Raw genomic sequence first — 24,534 nt, 5'->3', positions numbered from 1 at the left:
ACATGCTTTTTACAATGTGAGTTCTCAGAATGGCATCATAACAGCAAGTTGATGTATAAATGTGCATTGATGTGGTCTCTATTTTGTCTCAATCTACATTTCAAAAGACTTAGAAACATACAATTTGATCTACTCTGAATAAAGACACTATACTACATAATTACAACACAGCTCATGGGAATGAAGAAAAGAACAGAATAGAGTGAAAGAGAGAGGGGGGAAGGGCCACACTTGAATCTATAAGAGCACAGGCATTGGCTTTATCCCTGGTGTGACACTCTCAGTGAAACAAACCTAAACCTCACACACACAGTCCCACCAAACGCTGCAGGACCGCTCGCTCAGGATGGCGACACAGAGAAAATGCCATAAATCCTCAGATGTGGCTTTCTTAGTCTGTATTTTTGCTGTATTTTTTCAAGGTGAGTACAATTTACTTGACTTTTGTTCTACTGCAGATGTTTGGATCTAACTTTGCACCACTCAACATGTTGTGCAGCTTTAAGGGAGGAGTGTGCGCTATATTATCATTTTGCTATTAAAAAGATTTGATCTACTCTTAGAACTAAGTATTAGAAAGTAACTATAGTAAACGTTTCAGTGTGTGCTATCATGCATGCATTTCTTTTTTCTTCTTGCGAATCTACCACACCCCTTTGCATCACAGCAATACGCTTTAAATAAAGTTGTTGAGTTTCCTCTCAAGTTAATGGCTTGAGATCAATTGAATCGCTCTCTTCCACTCAGTGTATCTGTGCATATATTATATCACCAGGTGGCCGTGTGTGCGTCTGTATTGGAAATAAAAAGTCCATCTGTTGTTATTCCATTAGGCATAAAGAGGATTTTGTTCATTTGGCGGACTATGAAGCATCCAGGTGTTTCGAAGACCCTGGGCAGCAAAAGTTGCGGGCCATATAATGTAATACACATTTCATACTCCCTCAAGAGACAGAAATAAACACTGATGTTTACATTAGCAAAACTGCACATATGCAGTGGTGCAAAGTTATCTTCTGAATCTATATTTATTCCTTATTAATACATTTTGTTTGATATCTAAACTTATTTGAAAAGCAAATTTGCTTTCAGATAATATAACTTTTAGGTTAGAATTAAGATTATTTCTTTTAATTCACTTTAAATTCATTGTATTTCTTGTTTTGAGCCAATATCTAACTCAAATGTACTTGATATTTATATCTTGAAATAGAAAGGAAAAACAAGTATTTTCAAATTAATTCAAGATATTATCACTGTACTTCTCAATTTAATGTATCTTGTTTTAGGAATATAGTTTTTATTACTGGAAAACAAGACTAATTACCAATAAAGAAAATGTTTGAGCACTGTTTTGGCAATAAATCCTGCTAAATTGCAGATATGACCCAATAGTTGTTGATGAAAGATTCTATGAATATTGAGTATAAAAAAAAAAAAAATATATATATATACAGTATATATTCAAGTAAACCATTTTAGGTAAAGTAAAATAATTATATTAATTATTATAAGTCCATGCATAAAATGATATTAAAAATGTATTTAAAAAAATACTCTTAACCATGCATTAATATGAAGAAACATGCATTTTAAAATTTCAAATCAATTTAACATCAAAATAATACAGTGAGCAAGTCCTCGTATCATTCTAGTCATTCAGTATCGTGTTAATTTTCCATTTTTATGCATTCCCTTACTCACAACAACCAGGAACAGATTTTATTCTCATTGGCATAGGTCCCATAACTCAGTTATTGTAGCTTAAAGGGGGAACGAGCTCTGCTGATAATGATGCTTTGGCAGAGAGTGAAGGGGTTGGGCTGCTCAAGAAGTGTCTGATTAGAAACATAAGAGTCTCTTTCCTCCATATGTTTGCTGCCCTCCCTGTTTGGGTGGAGACAGTGTGGGCCCCACACTCCTTTACTGAGAGAGGAAGAGAGAGACGGAGGAGTCAGAGGTCAGGGAGGCATGCTGTGAGAGAGAGGGAGAGAGAGAGAGAGAGTAACACTGCTCCTTCCCTTTAAATGGATTGTTTGAGTCTCAAATTCCAGCATCCCTAAGGGAACACTCTGTGTTGCGGCAGACGACCAGGCATCTTTTAGTTGAGCAGTGCAGAACTGAACAAAATGTCCTATATTGTTATATTGCATCAGAGAGAGAGAGATGATGATGAATTACAGTGTGAATTACAATAAGGTTCCATTTTTAAAAATAAAAACATTAGTTAAGGCATTAGCTATCATGAATTAACAATGAACAATACTTTTACAGAATTTATGGTAACACTTTAGCCTGGCTAACGTCAGACCTCTTTCTCATTGAGACGTGGTCTGGGAACCACATGTTGATGTTCTCGTATTTGAGGCGTGGTTTACGAATGCCCAGAGCCATTTATTGGGCGCTACGAATGTCTATCAAATGCGCCTGTACGTACCTCATAACCAATCGTTTCAATTATACCAGATGACGCATGTAGAGCGACAGAAATTCGACGAGGAAGAAGACGAAATAAACTTGCGTTCTAAACTACTTAGAACACTATCTAAGGCTGCATCGAAAGGTAACTTCGCGTCTGATGCCATGTTGGATCCATAGATATAAACAAACTGCTTCGGTGTGTCGCATAGACGTCGTCATCGTCTTGCTGCTCCCTCCCCGTTCCCTTTTTGAGGGGAAAATCTGGTCCATGGTATCCAGGCTGCCTAGCAGCGTGAATAAAATTGCAGCAAGGCAGCATGGGGAAACCCAGGCTAGGTAACACTTTACAATAAGGTTCATTTGTTAACATTAGTTCATATTAACTAACACGAATTATCCATGATTAATCCATTTGTTACTGTATTTGTTAATCTTTGTTAAAGTTAGTTTTGTAAAAATACAGCTGTTCATTGTTAGTTCATGTTAGTTCACAGTGCATTAACTAATTTCAACAAGATTTTAATAGCAAAGATTAATAAATGCTGTATATGTGCAGTTCATTATTAGTTCATGTTAACTAATGTAGTTAACTAATGTTAAGTAACGAACCTTATTGTAAAGTGTTACCGAATTTATTTTACACACACATGCACGATCAAAAGTTGGTCAGTAATATATATATATATATATTTTTTTTTTTACAACTTTTGTTAGACATTTAGGGGCTGTTTACATGACACTTTACACGACAAGTTTTTGAGGGCATGAAAACGCAAACTTTTTTGTGCATTTGTGAAAACGGTGGCGTCATGCGCTCTACATATTACATGTTCAGTCTATGCACGTACTGTTTCTTTACAAAGTGAGATCGCCAACTACTGGCATGGCAGCATAATACAACGTTTTTAGTCGTTTTCGCAGATCCGTGTGAACGGGGATCGTTTTTAGTACATCTTTGTCAGTTAAACAAAGTGAAAAACAAGCTTTTAATGTTGTATATATATATATATATATATATATATATATATATATATATGTATATGGTGTTTTTAATATGCTTTCAGACAAATGATGTGAAAATTCATCAGTCAGAGTATTTTCTCCTTAAAACTGCAGTGCTACCAAAGACAGTCAGAAAATGACAGTTTTTACTGTATTTTTAATATAAAAATCTTGCCAACTCCAAATGTTTAAATGGTGTATACATGTTTAACATTTCAAGTTGTCTAACAGATAAAGTATCATACTTTTTTTTTCTTTTCTTTTTTTTTTACAATTTATAAATGAACATTAGATTAATAAATAATGTTTTAGTTCATGATACCTAAAAGATTTTTAAACTAGATTCAAACATTTACTGAATAAAATGTGATGTTTGCCTGTGTAAACTTGGCTAATGCTAGGTGTTGTTGATTGTAGGGTGTTCTGGACAGTTGCTAGGGTGTTCTAAGTGGTTGCTAGGGCGTTCTGAATGATTGTTTATTCTCCCAAGTCGAAAAAGCCCGTTCACAAGCCTCTGACATTCTGGTCCTCCTTCAATGCAAGTCTATGGAATTTTTTTCCCACCAGGGAATAAAAATTGGTAGTCACTTAAAAAAAGTTAATTTATGAATGATATTTGAGGACAATTCCTTTGCCTTCGATAGGCACAAGTGACAGATGTACTTGAGATGGGGCTTGGAGGCATATGCTCATACATCTGCTGTAGTAAAGCTGATCTCTCATAGCAGCTGACAAACTGTCAGTGTTATCAAGTGTGAAGCAGGGCATGATGTATCGAGCGTGCTGTCGACTCACAGAGAAGCTGCGACATGGGACATCGCCAAGTAGCGTGAGCAGCCTTGAGGATCACAGTCCAGATGTAGAACAAACACATAGCGCTTTATTGACACCCCCACCCCTCCTGCCTTTCTTTCCTCGCATGAAAGCTTCCTTTATCATTCCTTCTTGCATACGGCTTAAAAGGAATCCATCCGATCTTGTTATTCAAGCATTTCTGGGGTTGGAATGTCGAAACATTCCTTGACTGGGAATTCCCGGAGGCTTTGAGGGAATGGAAGAGACAGTAAACGAATGAGGGATGTAACTTCCTGTCATGTGATGGGAAAAGTGGAGGGAATGGGGTGAAGATGAGTTGAGGAATAAGGGGGATGGGGGTGAATAGATATAACATCTGTGTGGAAGGGGGTTGTAGGAATGTTCCCTATGGTTGTAAGGGGTTCACTTGTAACGCTGAAGGGACTTGAGCATGTGTGAATTGGTCTATATGGCTGCGTCGTCCAGAGGTCATCTTTGTTGGACACATGGCTGTCACATTTCAGTTAAGTAACCATCACATTCCAAAGTCATAAGTAAATTACAACAATTCGGTCCACACCCCTTTAACGTAATTGTTACTTTTCTGAAATAAAACATCCCTGATGACGTATGTTTGGGGCCGACAAATGCGACCTCTGGAGGACACAGCCTTCGAAATGAGACACAACATGTTTATGTTCGTCTGGACAACGTTTCACCTTCATCAGTCCTTTCTAAAAGAACAGTACTTTCTGTCCGAGAACAGATGTACAGAAAGAAAAAGGAAAATGCAATTAGTATCATGCAAAATGTCACTGAAATTTTCAACAACAAAACAATACAAAATTGTTAAATAACTAAAATACATACATTTTTCTTAAAGGGACAGTTTATCCAGAATAAAAATTCTGTCAGCTCTTTCATTCCTCTATGGAAGCTTGTTTCCAATTGATAATTGCAACCCTTTTATCTCTATTACTGTATCTCTATATTTCTATCTCACAATTCAGACTTTATAACTTGCGATTGCGACTTTTTAACATGCAGTTTTGAGAAAAAGTCAGAACTGGGTGATAAAAAGTCGCAATTACCTTTTAAATTTTTTCTTCCGTGGCGGAAACAAGCTTTCATATTCCTCTGTGGAACACTAAAAGTTTTATAATTACAGTATATTTTGGGGTCCAAACAACAATGACTGGACCCCACTGACTTTCAATGTATGGCCAAAATGTCTTCTTTGAGTTGCATTTGTGCATTTGTTTAACTTTTTTAAATGCATTTCCCATCTATACTTCTCTCTATTTTAGCCAGATATTCATTCCCTGCTGAATGAATTGCAGGGACCCTGCTGTTAATTCTCTCTCACTCACTCATGGTGCGTTTTGAGATGTGTTAGATTTGTACCACCAATTCACCATAACAAAATTGAGTAAAACCGAGTAAAAACTGGGTCACTAATGTACCTTCTGCCAAACTGAAGCCATGCTTTCATATGATTGTTTAAGTAATGCGCTTTATTGTGACTCAAGCCAATGCTTTAATTTACTGTCAGCTACTAAATTATGTAGAGCTTTCAGAGCAAAGTCTCAATGTGTTAGTACTGAAACTTTTAATGCTTTCAAAGTAGTTTCTACATGATTCAATCATTCAAGATATTCTCTAAACAACCATTACCAGACAAAAGTCTGTGGCAGATAGACAGTAGTGTTGAAAACAAGACCAAAGAGTGACAATATAGATCTCTTAGGAGTGTACGCGAGAAAACACAGTCTTGCATTTAAGTCCAAAAGTCACTGGTGTAGGCAAAGTGTAGCCTATACATATCAAGTTGCTGTCACCTTCAGATATGCTTTCTATAACACAAGACAACAGCTGTGACGGGCAAGTGTGTCACAGAGAAAACCAGTGTTAGCATGCAAATCTCAATTTTATCCTCTAGGTTGTCCAATGGTTCAAGAACCCTCTTTTATTAAGAAAATGTCACTGTATGCTAGGGTACAGTTGGCTATACAGAGACAAAAGTTATTGATGTTCTTTAGATCAACAATTTGGTTTCTGGTCTCAATAAAGCACCAGTAAATAGATGGTTTAGAAGGTTCTCTAAAATGATCTTATAAATGGTGTCCATTGACACAAGACAGTAAAACCCTATTTTACATTTAAAGAAATTAATACTTTTATTCAGCAAGGATGCATTAAATTGAGCAAAAGTGACAGTACATTCTATTTCAAATAAATACTGTTCTTTTGAACTTTCTATTCATCAAAAATCCTTAAAAAGAAGTTTCACATTTTTTACAAAAGAAATATTACAGAGCACAACTGATTTCAACATTGATAATAATAATAATAATAATAAATGTTTCTTGAGCAGCAAATCTGCATAATAGAATGATTTCTGAAGGATCATGTGACACTGAAGACTGGAGTAATGATGCTGAAAATTCAGCTTTGCATCACAAGAATAAATAACATTTTAAAATATATTTAAAATATATATATAAAAAACTGTTATTTTAAATTGTAACAATATTTCCCAATATTTCTGTTTTTATTGTATTTCATATGATCAAATGAACGCTGCCTTGGTGAGCGTAAGAGAATCACATTAAAAAATATGAACAAATTTTACTGACCCTAAACTTTTGAAGAGTAGTGAATGTTAAACATTATGACTAAATAATGTGGCCAATTAATCTCCAAATTTGTTTTTCATGAACAAAAACCGAATGTACTTTAGCAGAACTACTGAAAGTTATTAAGATCATTAAAACCAATCTGTCATATTACAGGAAGGGAGGAAGGAAGTGAAACAGAGTAAGTGATTCCAGCCAAAGGTCAATTAAGGGTTACCTCTATGTTTCCTTTGCATACCTAATATAATATTTTAGTTCAGCAAGTCTACTACTGTGAAAAGCAAATCTTCAAGAAAAAAAACTAACAAACAAGAACATAAGCATCATTACATCTGTGTTGGTTAAGGCGTTTACACAGTTGCTCTGTTTGCGAGTGCCTCTGAATTAAATTAAACGATCAAAACAATACGCCTCTGAATACCAGACACACAGAAGCACACATGTCTGACACCACACACACATTTGTCTCCGTTTAACCTATTCAAGAGCAGGGAAATAAAGAAAGCCGTATCAGGCTGGTAGGAGCCCAGGGGGAGCGAGTGAATGAGTGAATACCGATGGTGTGAGGTCATGTTAGGAACAAAGGCTCAGAGAAGCAGGAGGAGGAGAAAACAAGATCTGAATTTGCCAGTCGGATGATTCAGCTCATGTAATGAAAATAAACCCCTTGGTGGGAATTAATCTGTAATGCTGAAAATGTATGTCAGAACCCACAGGAACATTTACAACTCAGGTTGTCCTTTCATAGCTGAAGGTTGTGGTTGGTTTTTGAGCAACGTTCTCAGCTTCTGATGTCATTTTTAGCTACAAATTACTATTGTAGAAATTAAATATTTGTTTAGTTCTCACCAAAGCTCGCTCTATTTTGCTGTAGATCATTAAACCATTACACTGCCTCAGAAGTCTGTCTGAAATCAGTTTTGTGAGGTACCTTCACACGCAAACGCGCTGCCTAAGTGTTCGGACACAGCCGTAGAAACTTCCAGGCAGGCGTTTTGGAGCTGGTTGGAGCAACACTCTGCAGGACAGTGGCCAAGTCTCCATTGATCTCTATTTAATCTCATTGCTGGCAAGGAGAAACATTTGAGAAATTCAAGATATCACAATTGTGCTTTTTTCTTTTGGGAATATGCAAAAAGCTATGGAAGCTTGTTTGGAATAAAACCATTTAAAAGATAATTGCGACTTTTGGTTACACTTTATTTTAAGGTGTCATTGTTACAGTGTAATTATATATTTAAGTACTGAGTAATATTAAGCAACTACATGTACTTACTATAGGGTTAGGCTAGGATTAGGATTTGGTTGAGGGCTAGTCGCATGTTATTATGCATAACAAGGACACTGTAAAATAAAGTGTTACCCAACTTTTTATCTTTTATATTTTTTCTCGTAATTGTGAGTTTATGTCTCACAATTCTGACTTCTTTTCTCAGAATTGTAAGACATAAACTCGCAATTGTAAATAAAGTCCAATTCTGAGGGGGGGAAAAGACTGACCTTTTTTCTCAGAATTGCAAGTTCATATCTCGCAATTCGGACTTTATAATTCACAATAATGAGTTTATATAACGCAGTTGAGACAAAAGTCAGAATTGTGAGACAAAAAGTCGCAATTACCTTTTTTATTTTTTATTCAGTGGCGGAAAGGAGCTTCCATAAATTTTTTTTTGGAACAAGAAAAAATTATTGCTATATACTGTTGCCCAGGGGTGTCCAAACACGTTTCTGGAGGGCCACTGTCCCGCAGAGTGTAGCTCCAACTTGCCTCGACACTCCTGCCTGAAGTTTCTAGTATGCCCAGTAAGACCTTGATTAGCTGGTTCCGGTGTGTTTGATTGGTGTTGGAGCTGAACTCTGCAGGACAGTGGCCCTCCGGTAGCAGGATTGGACACCCCTGCTGTAGGCTATTTCTAAATCAAATCCTAGTTAGTTTAAAGTCCAGTTTTACACTGTACATTTCCTGGTTAAAAAAACCCTAACAAATAACAAAATTGGAAAGTGTATTACAAAGAGATGGAATGTATTATTCTTGGGGATCTACTTAATCCTGCTTATAAATCAAATTTACAAAACACTGAGGGACGAATTCACTAAACAGTGCCTCCACAAACTAACACTCAGAACCAGTTTAAAAGATGCAGAATTGCATTGCGCAAATTGCATTCAGTGATAATTTTTGGCCGCGCCTTCGCCATTACCTAAATTGCATAACTCTTTTAGTCAAAACAGAAGGCAAATAAACTCAATTTATTCTTGGTGAATTTCCCCTTGAAACATTAGCATGGAAAAATCTAGAGGCTAGAATCAGGAGACATTTTAAATAGACTTTTATAAAGACATAGAAATATAATACAAGCCAAAGAAATTCATCAAAGAGAGAAAACAATACTCAAATAGTGCCAGTTCTTTACACTACCATATCATATTTCACTTCTCATAGCTATTATTATTTAAAGACAAACATGGGAAATCTTGTTTATTGACTAGTAAAACTTTGAAAAAGGCCAACATTTAGTGGGTAACCAATCAAAAGATTGATTCGAAATAATTCACCCATTTTGAACTTGCTCAAAAGAATTATGTAAATAATGCTAAACATTCAGTTTCATTATAATGGATGGAACGGATGTCTTAAAGCGCACTAAATCATCCTGACACCGACCTGAATGTCTCACTTTAGGTTTCACGAGTATCGTGCTGAGCATTGAGCACATGACCAAAGACAAAAACAAAAAGATCTCTCTTTTAAAATAGAAGCACTCTTTTATTCAAAACATCTCTAGCAGAAATTGTGTGCAAATTAGAAATGGCTCCAGAAGGATCTCTGAGACATAAGAGTCTCTTTTATTTCCTCTATCCATCTCCCTGCCTCCTTTTCTTTCACTATTCTTTTCTTTTTAACCTCTGACTGGCACTCTCTGCGGAGTGCAGAGGGGAGTGTGTTGAGTCAGGGTCGGGGTCGGAGGTCAGGACCTCTTGATGCACGGAGGAGGGGAAAGGTTAAGGTTTTATTAGCTCAGTCTGTGCCGATGTATTCACGCTCAATCAGGCTAATAATTACATACAGAAATTTCAGCTCAGAAATTCATACCAGCGCAGCCCTTTAGAGCCCCAAAAAATTAGGTCAGTATTCATTCCTCTAAAAAACATTATGCAATTTAATTGACTTGAAACCAGAGTTAAGCATGTTAAGAAAATGCCAAGCATACCGTAGTTCTTCAAAGATTCACTTTTGTAAAGTGCCACTCAATTTAATTAGTTTGGATGTGGTCAACTGAACACAGTCAGTTACGTTTTCATTCAGCTCTCTAGTCAACCAGGACCAGCAGAACCAACTTCAGTTTAAAAGAAGCATAAGAGGACAGAATAAGTGTCAAACAAGCCTGATTCAAACTCACATCACCCACATGAGCACCATGGCTCAATGTGTCGGCTCTACTAGAAGTGAGTTTTTTTTTTACTCATACTTAATAGGTGCTTGTGGGCGATAAAGACAGAAAATAACTCAATTAAACATGGAAAAAATGTACGTTCCCCTGAAATGCTAATTGGGTTTGAGTCTGTGGAACTCTGCCAAGGCCACAATATTGTGACAAGAGATTTGAAATAACACATCAACGTTCAGCTCAGTTTAAACCAATTAATTTTAATCTAATTATCTATTATCTAGATACATTTGAGAATAAAATGTGAGTGGTGCTTACCCATGCAAAAGTCACAAAAGTGATGCTAGGCTATTAGGCTAGTACTGTACTACCGGTCTGGGGTCATATTTATTCATGTTTTTGAAAGAAGTCTCTTATGCCCACCAAGACTGCATTTATTATTTATTAAAAAAAAAAAAAAAAAAAACGTAATATTGTGAATTATTATTGCAATTTAAAAATAACTGTTTTCTATTTTAATATCTTTTAAAATGTAATTTATTCCTGTGATGGCAAAGCTGAATTACTCCAGTTTTCACATGATCCTTCAGAAATCATTATAATATGCTGAGATGCTGATCAAGAAACATTTATTATTATTAATGTTGTGTAGATTAATATTTTTGTGTACACTGAACCCATTTTGTTCAGGATTGTTTGATGAAAATATAGAAAGTTCAAAATAATACCATTTATTTAAAATAGTTTTTTTTCCCTTACTGTTACTTTTAAATAATTGAATGTATCCTTGCTGAATACAATTATTTATTTATAAAAAAAAAAAAAGGAAACACCTTTGAATGCTGGTGTAATGTTTTATACTATGATATTCAGAGGTCTAAGATCCCTAATGTACTGTAAGTCTATGGTTGTTGTTGTTGTTTTTTGCTCGTTCCATCATCCGCCAAGTAAGAACGATTATTATATCATGACACTTTGGATGCAGTTCATGGATGCAGACGCTCTGACAACATTTACCTTATATTTCAGCTGTGATTTGTGAAGACGTTTCGGACAGAATCATCCGTGGAGATGGTGATCCAGTCGCTCCAACCGAAAAGGTGCACGGTAAAGGTAAATAATATTAATAATAATAATTACATATTAAATTCAACAAATAAATGAATGATTAATTAATTAATTAATTAATAAAGGTGCAATTTCTTCATATTACTCTTATGTGCATTCTTTGTAATTAAAGATATGAATCTTTATATTTTGCTCCTTTTCTTTTCCCTTCTTTTTTTTTTTTTTGGCTGATTAACTTATATATCATTAGCCAGCCAACAAGAAACTAACTAGGTATTTATGACCAAAACTGTTGATGACATTGCTTTAAATTAAATTACCATCCAAGTTTGGATTAGATGCAATGTAAATACATGCTATTTTAATGATATACTCTCATTAACTTGCACACCTCGCTCCATTAACTTTTAATTTCTAATCCATTCGTACAAATGTGTGTGATCTAATCTTTGTAGACTGACTGGTAAAACATATGCTATACCAGTTGAAAGTCTAAAAAGTAGAATGTACCCTACCTCCTTAAACTATGACCATGTTCTCACCATTTAAAGTCAAACTGTGTGAGAAAAACAGCTTTTTTTATGACAATGATTACAACAATAGGGCAAGTAACAACAAATCCATTTCCCTCACAGGAGATTCTCAGATCCAGATTGTCATTTACCCCTCCATATCACCTGATGCAGGGACATCAGAGACACCAGGAGCAGACAGTGAGACCACTCAACCTAACACACAGACCCCAGATCAGACCCACTCAAACCCACCTGAAAAACACAGCGTTACTTCAAAGGTGGGGACACCAGATATTGTACCTCATTATTTATGTCAAAACATTTAATATATATATATATTTTCCAAAGGCTGATGACTTCTGGTCTTATATTTTTTGTTTATTTTTGTAGGGCAATGTGGTCTGTGTGGATAAAATACCAGAGCGCTACAAATATGATGTGCTGTTGAAACTAAAGGCCTCCTCCACGTGTGTAAGTTCTGGTCTGCGTTTATCCTGTGATAACTGGGTATCTGGGGAAATAATATGATATAGTGGGAGAGCTGATTGTATATCAGTGGCTAGTTTAAAAAGGTTGCAAATTAAGTATAGAGTTTGAGAACTCTTTAGTTAAATACAGTACAGTGCTGTGTGTTGATTTAAATAGAGACTAAAACAGTTGAACAGTGTAGACTAGTTCTTAAAGGGATAGTTCACTTTGAAATTAAATTTTGGTATGTTTTAGCTTACCTCAAGGGCATCCAAGATGTCGGTGTCTTTTTTTCTGCAGTAGTTTCAATTTTGATATTTTTAGGTCAAACCGTTCTTGTCTGTCAGTCATATAATGCAGGTCTATGGTCACTGTCTCAAAGAGCATGCACAGAGTCCAAATTAAAACAATTCCCCGTCGTCCAAATTAAACAATTCCCCATCGTAAGTACACATTGATGGCCTAAGACACGAAACGAGCGGTTTGTGTGAGAAAACGAACAGTATTTACCTCTTGTACACAGCCACGTCCAAGTGATCTGAGAGCGCGGGCGGGTATAGATATATACACTAGATGTCGCATTGGCTACGGTTTCGTTCCAATGAACTGCAGTAGCCAAGGCGACTTCTATTGTATATATCTATACCCGCCCGCGCTCTCAGATCATTTGGACGTGGCTGTGTACAAGAGGTAAAAACGATATAAATACTGTTCGTTTTCTCACACAAACCGCTCGTTTCGTGTCTTAGGCCATCAATGTGTACTTACGATGGGGAATTGTTTAATTTGGACGATGGGGAATTGTTTTAATTTGGACTCTGTGCATGCTCTTTGAGACAGTGACCATAGACCTGCATTATATGACTGACAGACAAGAACGGTTTGACCTAAAAATATCAAAATTGAAACTACTGCGGAAAAAAAGACACCTACATCTTGGATGCCCTTGAGGTAAGCTAAAACATACCAAAATTTAATTTCAAAGTGAACTATCCCTTTAAAGGGATAGTTCACCCAAAAATGAAAATTCTGTCATTAATACTCATCCTCATGTCATTCCAAACCTGTAAGACTTTCAATTCATCTTAGGAATACAAATGAAGATATTTTTTGATGAAATCTGAGAGTTTTCTGTTCCTCCATTGACAGCTACGCAACTACCACTTTGATGCTTCAGTTCATGAAGAGATCATAAAACTAATCCATATGAATTGAGCGGTTTAGTCCAAATTTTCTGAAGAGACTCGATAGCTTTATATGATGAAGAGATTGAATGTAGGCTTTTATTCCTATAAACGTTTTCATCCAATTAGCAAATAGGCATTATGGTAAAGAGAATTATGTAGTGTAATGTGACCCAGGCGTGTTTTCATGAGAATTACCCAGCATACACAGCAATCACTCAGACATACCCACACGCCTTTAAAATGAAACCCACAACAAAGAGTGATCTGCATAATCTAGAATAAAAACACATCATTGCTGAGCCTTTAGCTTGCCACACATTATAGACAGACTGCCAAATGTGACTTCTTTTTGCCAACTATGACATTATATAAGATGTTGAAGCCTTTTTATAAGTCAGCCTTTAGAGACCCTAATAAGTGTGTTATGCCATGTGCTCAAGTCCCATTGGGTGGACCATCATAGAGGCCTTGCGGCCTGCACATCAATGGCATTCCCTTACACGCTATGGGCGGCGGCAGTTCGGAATTCACGCCAGGAACTCTGCCAAGATACATAGAAGGGCCTCTAGGTTAAGTTTCAGAGCCAGTAGAGTACCAAACTCCCAATAAAATGAAGTATATACAGTAAAATAGTAGAAAACACATCATGAGAGTAAATGACATGGATTCATATTTTGTATGTGACTAAAACAGACGTATTCATGACGTAATTGACACTTTTTTAAGGAAAGTTAGATATAGATCGTAGTCAAAAAGCTTCTGTCCCCAGCAAATATGCCTTATTTATTTTTTATTTTTGAAAGTTTGCTCGGTTTATTAGTAAAATATTTATCTTTTTCAGTATTTTGATATATATTTTGTTGTTCAAAATGCTATATTCTTATAAAGCTCCTATGGGAATTCTTCTATTCACCAATGTTCCCTTGGAGAACTGTGATTCAGCGGAAAGGGAGGCTGTTGCTATGAGAGAAAACCTGAACATACAGGTTTCATATTACACCACATTCCAGGAAAGAAAGAAATATGAAAGATGGAGAGAGAGAGAGAAAGAGAGAAAGAAGGGGGATAAATGAGAGAAAGGCTTCTTGCATCACTTAACTTTCTTTTCATGGGATTTGATGTTAAATATACATGACTTTTTAAGTGTCCAGCATTTATTACAAACACTTTTTAAAACAAAACCCTTTCATCCAATAGGAAGAGACTAAAGCCAGGATACAGAGTGTTCTAGAACATCTCTGCGGTGAAGATTGCAAACTTGAAATCTATCAGAAAGACAACACAGATGAGGTCATGGTTTATGGAGACAGCATTGACGGTTTGTATTTTCTTCTTGTCATTTATTTGCTTGTTTTATATAATAACAAAATATTCCACAAACACACTATCAATCCTATGGAATCACCAAATATCAATGAATTAATATTAATCCAAATTCAGTTTAATTGACCTTCATTAGTGTGAACTGAAATGTCCCCACCCCATAAAATAACAAAAGTGAACAATTTATTAAATATGATGAAATGTATTAATCTATCTATCTGGCTTTTTAAAGCCAAAGTTTATCTTTTATTACAAGTTTAAAATGACAGTAGAATTTCTTTGAATTTTGAATTTCTAGAAGAACTACAAAACGTCTGCTTACTGTTTGCTTCCTCAATTCAAATTCAGGAATATTTAATTTTCTTATTTAAATTCTGAATAGTGCACAACTGTTCTCTATCTGAACAATCAGACTAAACTCTCGTCATTTTTTTGTTTCATGAAGCTGATCCTGAAGAAATGGCTGGAAAGTTCAACAATGACAACATTACCGATAAGGTCAGCAACACTGAAAACTTTGTCATGTAATGAAACAAACAAGATGAAAATGAGAGAACGCACATACACATCCAAAGGAAATTACACTTAAATGAAGTATGAAATAAGAAAGAGTAAATGTAGCCTGGTACATTTGCTATTGGGATTTTGCATAGCAGTGGTTTAATAAAGCGTTACTCCCAGATTCCAGGACCCTGTTAGGCCTCTGAAACAGAAACACTGCATGTTGCCATGTGGTTTAGTTTAGGGTTAAGTTTGGGTGAGATACGGCTGTAACTCATTATGAGGTAAATATCTGTGCTGACAAATCAGATAAACACACTCTATAATACACATAAACTTAATTCACACAATATTGGAACGCAATGCTATAAAAACTATACAACACCTTCCAGGTAAAAAAAAAAAGCGAATGTGTTGGTAATGGTTTGTGTCTACAGGTGGAAGTCGATGAAGCGGTGTCTCATGTGGGCCAGCGCTCGAAAATTGTCCTGATCTCTCTTCTGGTTGCGGGTTTGCTTCTTGCTGCTTTGCTAATAGCTGGATACCTTCTAAAGACTCATCGAGAACAATCCAAAGGGTTACGACTGGTGAGTGTGACCGTCTAATCACATACCAAATGAATCAAAATTAGGCTTGGGGTAGCGCCAATGCTCAGTGTATGTATAACTAATGTCTCGACTCCATCAAGGCTGAGGACTCCTTCCAAGTGGATCAAGATAACCAAGGCAACACACTTCTATCTGTGGTTCCTCTGCCTCAACAGGAGCCTTTGGACAAGCCCATGATTAACGGAGAGTCTCCAGACTCACCCCCCACCAATGGACACTCCGCCACCCAGACACAGGTGGCCGACACTCCGATGTAAGAGGCTCAGAGTCAACATCAATCCAATGACCAACAAGAGTGAACAGACTTCATGGGTTATCATACACAGCAACATTAGGAGTGATGAAAACTACAACTGAGATGATGCCGAGAGAAACAATGCTGAAAGTAACGTGAGAAGAGCCTTTTGTGTCTGCTCCAGTTGAGCCTGAAAATGTCAGCAGCATATGAATAACCCTTCAGAAACCACATCTATTATATACAAACATTTACACTTTCAAATATGTTTGAAACTCCAACAATGCTAAAATTCTTTAGAGATCTTCGATGCCAAAGCTACTCTTAAGGAATTCATAAACGGTACAATGCTCCACAGGATTTGTATTATACATTTAGATGAGCCAAAATCTCAAGTATGCATTTTCAGTATGAAAAACATTCTCAAGTCTACAAGCGCTGCTCTACATACAGTAGTAATGGTTAACAATCAAGTATGTTTGTTTACATTATGCATTAGGTTTTATGAAATAACTTGGTTAAACTTGGTTACACTTTATTTTAAGGTGTCAGTGTTACAGTGTAATTATACATTAAGTACTGAGTAATATTAATTATTAATTAAGTAAGTAATTACTACAGGGTAAGGAATAGTAACGTATGTGTAGCAAAGACACTGTAAAATAAAGTGTTACTAAAAACTTTTACAGAATTTATTAATCTAGGTTGATGCTAATATCTACATATACTTTATAAATATTTTAACATATCAAGTTATATAAATGAACATTGAAGTATTATGAATAAAGAAGAATTAACAACTAATAATAGTATATTTATGAATTAACATCAACTTAAATGCTTTAAAATGTAAAAGTTGTTCATGATACTAAATTCATGAATGTTAATGAATTGAGCCTCATTCTGAAGTGTTGTCCTATTTCAGAAGAGTTTACTGTTGTCTGCATTCAACATTTCTAAAAATTAGGATACGCTCAACGGGCTTTTGCCTTCTAGCATCCGGTTATCAACCCTGGCCTTTCTTTGACATAAATGCAGTCAATGTTTTCCTCTTGCTACTTTTATTTGATTTATTTCAGTAAAGTTCGGGATTTTTATGCATTTCAGACATTTATGTATTTGGCAGATGCTTTTATTCAAAGCAACTCGTACATTCAAAATACATTTATTCGGTATGTGTGTTTTCTGGAAACTAAACTCAGGACCTTGCCACTTCTAGCATTATGCTCTACAAGTTGAACTATGGGAAAATTGTGTAATAAGTAAAAAGTTTGAGTGGCAGAGCAGTAACTCATTACACAAGTACTGCTAAAAAAAACCTTGAGTGAGAGACGTCACTAAACACACATTTGCATGTAGATCTTGATGGTAATGACTGATGAATCGCTGTCAGCATCAATGACCAGATAGGCCACAGAACACATGACATTTACCTTTACGGTTTTTGTAATTGCCTATATTTTTATACAAAGTCTATTTTGTTTTATACCTTTTTGGATTGGTGTGTAATCTAGACATTCAATTACTCATGGGGAGGGGGGTGAGGAGGGTGTGTGTGTGTGGGGGGGGGGGGGGCATGAATATGTAGGATTGTTGTTTTGTGTATGTGTATGAGTGAATAGTTGTATTGTTTGTCTCATTTCATTTACTGTGGAGAAGCCAAAATTCTAAACTGCTACAGAATAAACACAATTTTCATCATGTTTGACCACATATCAATAATTTAGAGTGATTAGTATAGTATGTTTATTTGCTGTAATTATTTTGACATTCTGAGAAATCCTGAAAAATGGAATAAACTTCTGTTTACATCACATTTTACTATATTTAAATCAGTTCCACTTCAGAGGATTTACCTCCAAAGTCAGTGCACAAAATGGGGAAAAAGTCCACAGAAAATTCATAAATATACAACATCTATATTAAAATATACAACATTTTACAGTTCATTAACAACCAACATACATTATGAATCAGCACATAAATAATATAAATCTTTGGCTTTGAATGGTTGTTTAAGTAAACGAGTAAGCATAGTGAGGCTAGAACAAGGAAAACACTAGCATGGCAATAATAATGTCCCCAGGGCCACATCAAACTTGCTATATGCATTAAAATTTCAGTGGATTCACACGGTCATGGGATCAAGTGAAGTGTGTTAAACTCTCTGTGGAGTCCCACAGTGGAACATTTTTATGGTATTGTATCTCTCTCTCTCTCTCTCTGTGTGTGTGTGTGTGTGTGTGTGTGTGTGTGTGTGTGTGTGTGTGTGTGTGTGTGTGTGTGTGTGTGTGTGTGTGTGTGTGTGTGTGTGTGTGTGTGTGTGTGTGTGTGTGTGTGTGTGTGTGTGTGTGTGTGTGTGTGTGTGTGTGTGTGTAGTGTGTGTGTGTGTGTGTGTGTGTGTGTGTGTGTGTGTGTGTGTGTGTGTGTGTTATGAACTCAGCAACAGCAGGAAAAAAGATCTACATTGCCATGGCAAACTGAAGGCTGAGCGGATATTTCCCTCCAACTATATACCAGTTAATGGGTGTCAAGAAGGGGGAATACAGAAATCATTAACATTCCAGATCAATTTACCCAATGAAAATAGCCAATTTAACAACAGCTAGAAAATAATACCAATTTTACTGTGGGCATTAAGCAAAAACCAAGCATAAAAAGTGAAATTTATTCCCAGTTGCTCTTAGACTAAAGTTGTAGAAATGTAACACTATTAGCAACTAAATAAACAGTAATTGTTTCGAAACAGTGTTAGGGGTAATGCATTACAAGTAATGCGAGTTATGTAATCAGATTACTTTTTTCAAGTAATGAGTAAAGTAATGCATTACTTTTAAATCTACAACAAAATATCTGAGTTACTTTTTCAAACAAGTAACGCAAGTTACTTTGTTTTCCCATGTATTGACTGCCAGCTCTCCTGTCCTCATGATGAGAGAAAGCAGAGGCGTAGTGTGTGAACATGATGGTTATTGTAGTTCTAGACTAAATGTGAACATGCATTTACTCCTCTCACTTGCATTCAGTGTTACAGTGTTACAATAAACAGTGAAACGCAAACTCTGAATATTACGCAAACGTGTAATAATTAAATTACGCAAATATACTTTATGTATTTAATCTCATTTTATTAAGCAATGTCTTTGAAATCTGCATTTCCTTCAGCCTGAGGATTATTCATTTCACATTTGGTGTGAAAGGGCCTTTATATTTGCTGAATATATATATATATATATATATATATATATATATATATATATATATATATATATATATATTTGTTATTAAATCCCAGCCCGGGTGAGAAAAAGGTAACGTAAAATTAATGTAATGTAATGCATTACTTTCCATAAAAAGTAACCAAGTAATGCAATTAGTTACTTTTTTAGAGAGTAAAAAAGCATTACAATATTGTAATGCATTACTTTTAAAAGTAACTTTCTCCAACGCTGGTTTCAATAAACAGCATACTACTTCCCCCATTTTACCTTCATATGGAGGATGGTGTACTGTTATGCTAAAATTTGCATATGAGTTTTCCATCCATTAAATTCATAATATTTCAAATTACTGTACAGATGAATGTAATAATTTAGATGCACATTTGTTTATTTATAGATCCTTTACAGACACTCCAGCAAATAGTCGTAATACCACAGAGCTAAATATAGACCTTTAGTAAGAGCCAGCTGCAAGCCTCAGATGTACGGCGTAAGAGTTTGGATAGCAATGGCACGCTCACTGACACACCAGATCTAGTTCTGCAACAAACAAAGGGCTTAATGAATAAACTAAATAATCAGAGACAACTTCAAGTATGCCACTCATAGGCTGATTTCTATGAATGTAAACACTGGTGCTATCAAAACATTACTCTAATATGAACTCAACACAGCAACACTGACTTGGGTATAGATGGTCCGCCACCTGAAAAAGTTTGAGAAAAACTTGTATAGAGTAATATTTAATTACCAAGACAGCTATCTTTGTTCTGCAGAAGAATGCATCAACCTCCCTAACCAGGCATAAGGATACACTGATTCACACGCACACACACAGATAAACCTGTCAGCTATGTAATCCCTATGAGAATGAACATGAGGGGTGGTTTCACCCAGATGTCATGCCCTCCCCTAATGCTCAGTTTTACGACCAACACATGTACACTTCATGCTCTATTCAACAGACACTTCCCTCCACCTCTTTTTCACATATGTGCACTACTGTATACTATAAATCACTATGCCTGTCTCTGCTGGGGTCTTTATTAGACTGCATTGAGAATGACAATGAATCGGTATAAGATGTTGATTATGTCTTTGTTTAAATATGGCTTTTTGAATAAAACGACCATGCTGACCTATTTTTTTTTATTATTATTAAATATAACATTACATATGAGATTAGTGGGCAACCTAGGAAATAGTTCACTTTGTTAGAGTGACAACAACTTCAGCTTTGGCTTTAGTGAACAGTATTTTAAGTAAATATTGCCCCCTAGTGTGTATAAAGAGCTCTTGCATGGCAAGGATGTTACTGGACAATAATAATCTGCTTTAAAACAATGACAAAAGGAAGAGGTAAAACAATAAATAAAAAAATATTGTCACAAACACTTTCTCAGCATGAGCTTAATAAAGTTTTCTCTCTATCAAGAACAAGTGATGTGAGGAAGAAAAAAAAAGGGGTATAAAAGTGACTTCTTTTTTTTTTTTACCATTAGCTATTTTCCTATTGTTGTCTAAAATTCTGATGCAAAAAGTATATTAAAACATTACTATTATTATTATTGTTGTTGTTGTTGTTGTTGTATTGTGGTAGGTATAATGAACATGAAATTATTGAACTGAAAACTGTTATTTCCTTATTGGTTGGTCAAAATATTTTATAATGATATTGACAATATATAAACAATAATCTAATGTGGATTTCATTTAGACTTTTAAACATATTATTTGAACAGCTAAAATAATTAGTAATGCAAAAACTTCTATAAAATGACAAAAAAATTATGCAATAATATTACTATGGAGTAACGTAGTTCATCTCATTAAACATCTTCCACTAACGTTTGACAAGCAGAAAGTGATCAAATAATTTGTCATATGCATGTGCTCTTTATATATAGTTAGTTAATGTGATTACTAAATTTGATAATATGATGTAATTAATCTAAACATTTATAAATGTTTTCTATGCTAAAACATCGAGGAAAGATTTGTGAGTTATTACAGAAAATGTTATTGCCAATTTTCCTTACTAGATCACATAAACGAGATAAATATTGCTTCAGATCTTTTTAAACACGATGGAATGCTACAACAGATGGTTTCATGTAAACATGGGCTCCGGACCTTTTGTTCTCTTCTATGAGACGTTGCGACAGTGTCCAGCGATGCGCATTAAATGGTGGCCTGTACCATGTGACCTGTACAATGTTTGTAAACATGCGTCAAGCACATGTGATCCAGAAGTGTTTTGGAACGTGTAACGCGCTGCAGCCAATCAGACGCCGGGGGAGTGTTGGGCAGGGGGCGGGGCTTGAGAATTTCGCACTGGAAAAATCGAGGGATCTTGTAATGATGCGAGGAGACTATGTCTCAAACTGAGGAGTTGGGAAACTGAGGAGTTGGGTCGGACTGAAACAAGTGGAGAGTGCAGGCATCCATGCAGACAACTAAGAAAAAGATTTCATTGGAAGTCAATCGTTTGAATGTAGGGTATCCATGTAAGTAGAAGAATTCTTTTTGATATGTATGATTCATTTATTTGTTTGTAAACCAGGATAATAATAGTTATTTCCTTTTAAAAACCTTAATATTTTAGTTAAACACAGATAATAAATATTATCTGACAAATAATGTTTGAAGAATTCATGTCATCACTTGAAATCTGAGAGCAAAGTGTAACGTTACTGATCATTATTCCAAAAGGCATTAGTTAAGATATATTACTGCGTCATAGCTATTGCGACAATATGGAGATTCGTTTTGGAATTTCGTCTGCGTATAGATTTCGTGGAGCGCTCCTTATTTATATTAACTGATCATGACATAATCATAAGTGGGTGTTCCACAGTCTCATCCAACTGGATGCGTCGCATTCAAGACAACGGCTGGACTGGGATGCTGCGAAAGCAAGAGATGCGTTGCGTAGGCTACGTCAATAGTATAGAAGTGCGCACTTTTTATCGATTCAGATTAATCCGTTTTAAAGAGGGACCGTAAAGTGTTATTGTCAAGAAATAGTAGTGGATCACACATTAAAAGGGGCTTAACATAGCCTACCTTTGGTTGCCTGTTTTAACACCAAAACTTTTAAAGGATAGACACTTAATTTCAATAAGTTAATGCTTATGACGTCAAACTGCGACATCGTCGGTCTTATTCAGCGAGTTTAACAATAAACTTGCAGTAGTTATTTGTTAGTGCGCACTTGACGAGGTAAACAAATCATTAGCGCAGTGCTCACTTTTCCCTCTAGGTGGCGCAGTCAGACCGCAGATACAGTTGTTGAATGTACCGAAACAGGTAGGCATGTCATCATACTAATAATCTTTTGCCCATATTTTATTTATTTACAGAAATGCAATTTTACTAATAAAAAAGACGATTAGACGTTATATTTGTGTTTTTTAAATCCCCCTAGCTTATCATTATGTTATATAAGAGTTAAGAGAACAGAGATAAAGAGAGGGAGAGATAATGTAATTAGTAATTCAGAGATCACTTCAAAGCAAAGTGTTGTATTTAGTATTCTGTCTGGCCTGATTGTTGTCCAAGAAAAATATATTGGCCTCTTTCATATCCTTTGCTATAAAAAAAATAATTCTAGACCCAACAATACAATTAGTGATACACCATATAGTCAACAAGTCCCTGAAGACATCTTTACAGTCGCCTCAAGAAATATGAAATGATATTGGGAATAATGCCTGTTCAATGCCGAGGTTAAACTGTATTTTCAGATTCTAAGCTTCAATAAAGACGCCTTTCCCTTTAAGAGCTGGATCAGCATTACACAAGCGGTCAGGTGCGCAGTTGCAGCAAACCAAGAATAAACTGATGGACATGAGTGAAAATGAAACTTGTAAACAAATGCTCTCCCTCCCTTTAGGTCACTCCCTATACTTTTCTATTGTACTTACTCTATTGACTCAAAATCAAGGTAAAGTATAGGGAAAAGGTTTACCATAGTTGCACAGCAATAAATATTAAAAGCATGTATGGTTCAGAACAAACTATTCTCTTCAAAACTATATTTACAGAATGAGGTCTAAAAGCTCCAGTATGTGTAGTATAGCATCTTTCGCATTTGGCTATTCTGTATTTTGTTTTGCAGTGCCATATCCTCTATATGCTGCCCCTGGAAGCTGGATTCAAATGGTGCAATAGAGTACTTTATGGCATCTAGCACCATTTGAAATCAGTGTTCTTGGGTCGGTCCTGACATCACATGGGACGGGAGGCCTAAATGCTGTGGACAACGGAAATTCTACTGCAACATTTGTGATCCATGTCTTTGCATGTCTGATTTGCACAAGCTTTAGAAATTGAATAAAAAGAATGATTCTTAAGTGCTACAAGTTTGTGTAATTCCTCTACAATACTGCAGTCTCAATATATCATAGGATCTCTGTTATAATAACATACCCGGTATTAAATAGTTTGTCATTGTGTTCTAACTAAGCACCTGCAGTGGGTCAGATATTTGCAGTTTGCACTATAGTTTTTAAAATACCATGTATAAAATATCAACTATTTGTAATAAATATCACGGAAATATGATGATATCCATGTTAAATAATAGTTTCCTAGTTAACATTTTTGGACATGAACTCCTTCTTGAGTCAAAATTTGAATGCGATGAGCTCGTAATCACGACTTCAGAAGTGGGAAGTAGGACATTTCTGATAGGCAGCATAAATCAATGATGTGAGCTTGGGAAGTACTTGTTTGAAAATGGAAAAGTTTGTAAAGTGATGGAGGGGGGGAAGGGGGGGTATGGAAAGAGAGGGGGGGGTGGGGAGAGATTATGGAAGGGACTGGTGGAAAGGGGAGGGAAGGGAAGGGGAGGGGAAAGGGGAGGGGAGGGGGAGGGGAAGGGGAGGGGGAGGGAGTTCTTATCATACAGGTTTACGAACAGTTCAAAAAGATCTGATTCTAAAGAACGACGGAAATCGCTATTTAGAACGCCTGTTTGGAATCTTTTTTTATTTTTTATTCTTGCCAAAAAGGTATTACAGCATCTGTAACTTGTTAAATATCTTTACATTATTACCTGATACATCCATCTTGTTCACCCTGGACCTCCACTGCAGCACCAGAACCGTCTCAGAACCTCGCAAATAAGAATATACTATAACTTACGCATCTCCGTTTAATAA

At 35.8% G+C, this 24,534-nt stretch overlaps 1 protein-coding gene and 1 long non-coding RNA gene across 3 annotated transcripts; both read left to right on the top strand.

Moving 5' to 3' along the window:
• The first annotated feature begins 254 nt into the window (after window positions 1-254).
• LOC309513684 (uncharacterized protein) lies at window positions 255-17,962 on the top strand. Of its 2 annotated transcripts, none has more exons than XM_082189649.1 (8): window positions 255-422; window positions 11,273-11,356; window positions 11,998-12,104; window positions 12,217-12,297; window positions 14,679-14,799; window positions 15,250-15,302; window positions 15,743-15,892; window positions 15,994-17,962. In XM_082189649.1, the coding sequence occupies exons 1-8, from the start codon at window positions 347-349 to the stop codon at window positions 16,168-16,170; spliced, it is 849 nt and encodes a 282-aa protein (XP_082045775.1). In that variant the 5' UTR covers window positions 255-346; the 3' UTR covers window positions 16,171-17,962. The 2 variants fall into 2 exon arrangements, with proteins under 2 accessions (XP_082045775.1, XP_082045774.1); XM_082189648.1 differs by having other exon boundaries at window positions 257-422; window positions 11,947-12,104.
• A 1,517-nt stretch (window positions 17,963-19,479) lies between these two features.
• On the top strand, window positions 19,480-23,733 carry LOC309513705. The gene is made up of 2 exons (XR_014211522.1): window positions 19,480-21,876; window positions 22,632-23,733. It is a non-coding gene; the product is annotated as an uncharacterized lncRNA (long non-coding RNA).
• The last annotated feature ends 801 nt before the right edge of the window (window positions 23,734-24,534 follow it).

The sequence above is a fragment of the Leuciscus leuciscus genome, assembly GCF_965113295.1.
Source record: "Leuciscus leuciscus genome assembly, chromosome: 14".
NCBI classification, from domain to species: Eukaryota; Metazoa; Chordata; class Actinopteri; order Cypriniformes; family Leuciscidae; genus Leuciscus; species Leuciscus leuciscus.
Note: the sequence above shows the minus strand (reverse complement) of the source record. Positions and strands in the feature narration are given on the sequence as shown.

Excerpts from the sequence above, each read along its gene's own strand:
- LOC309513684 (XM_082189648.1), top strand. The coding sequence starts at position 347 with ATGGCGACACAGAGAAAATGCCATAAATCCTCAGATGTGGCTTTCTTA. Across the intron at positions 423-11,272 it reads TTTTGCTGTATTTTTTCAAG|CTGTGATTTGTGAAGACGTT; the intron begins GTGAGTACAATT and ends CTTATATTTCAG. Across the intron at positions 11,357-11,946 it reads CGAAAAGGTGCACGGTAAAG|GAGATTCTCAGATCCAGATT; the intron begins GTAAATAATATT and ends TTTCCCTCACAG.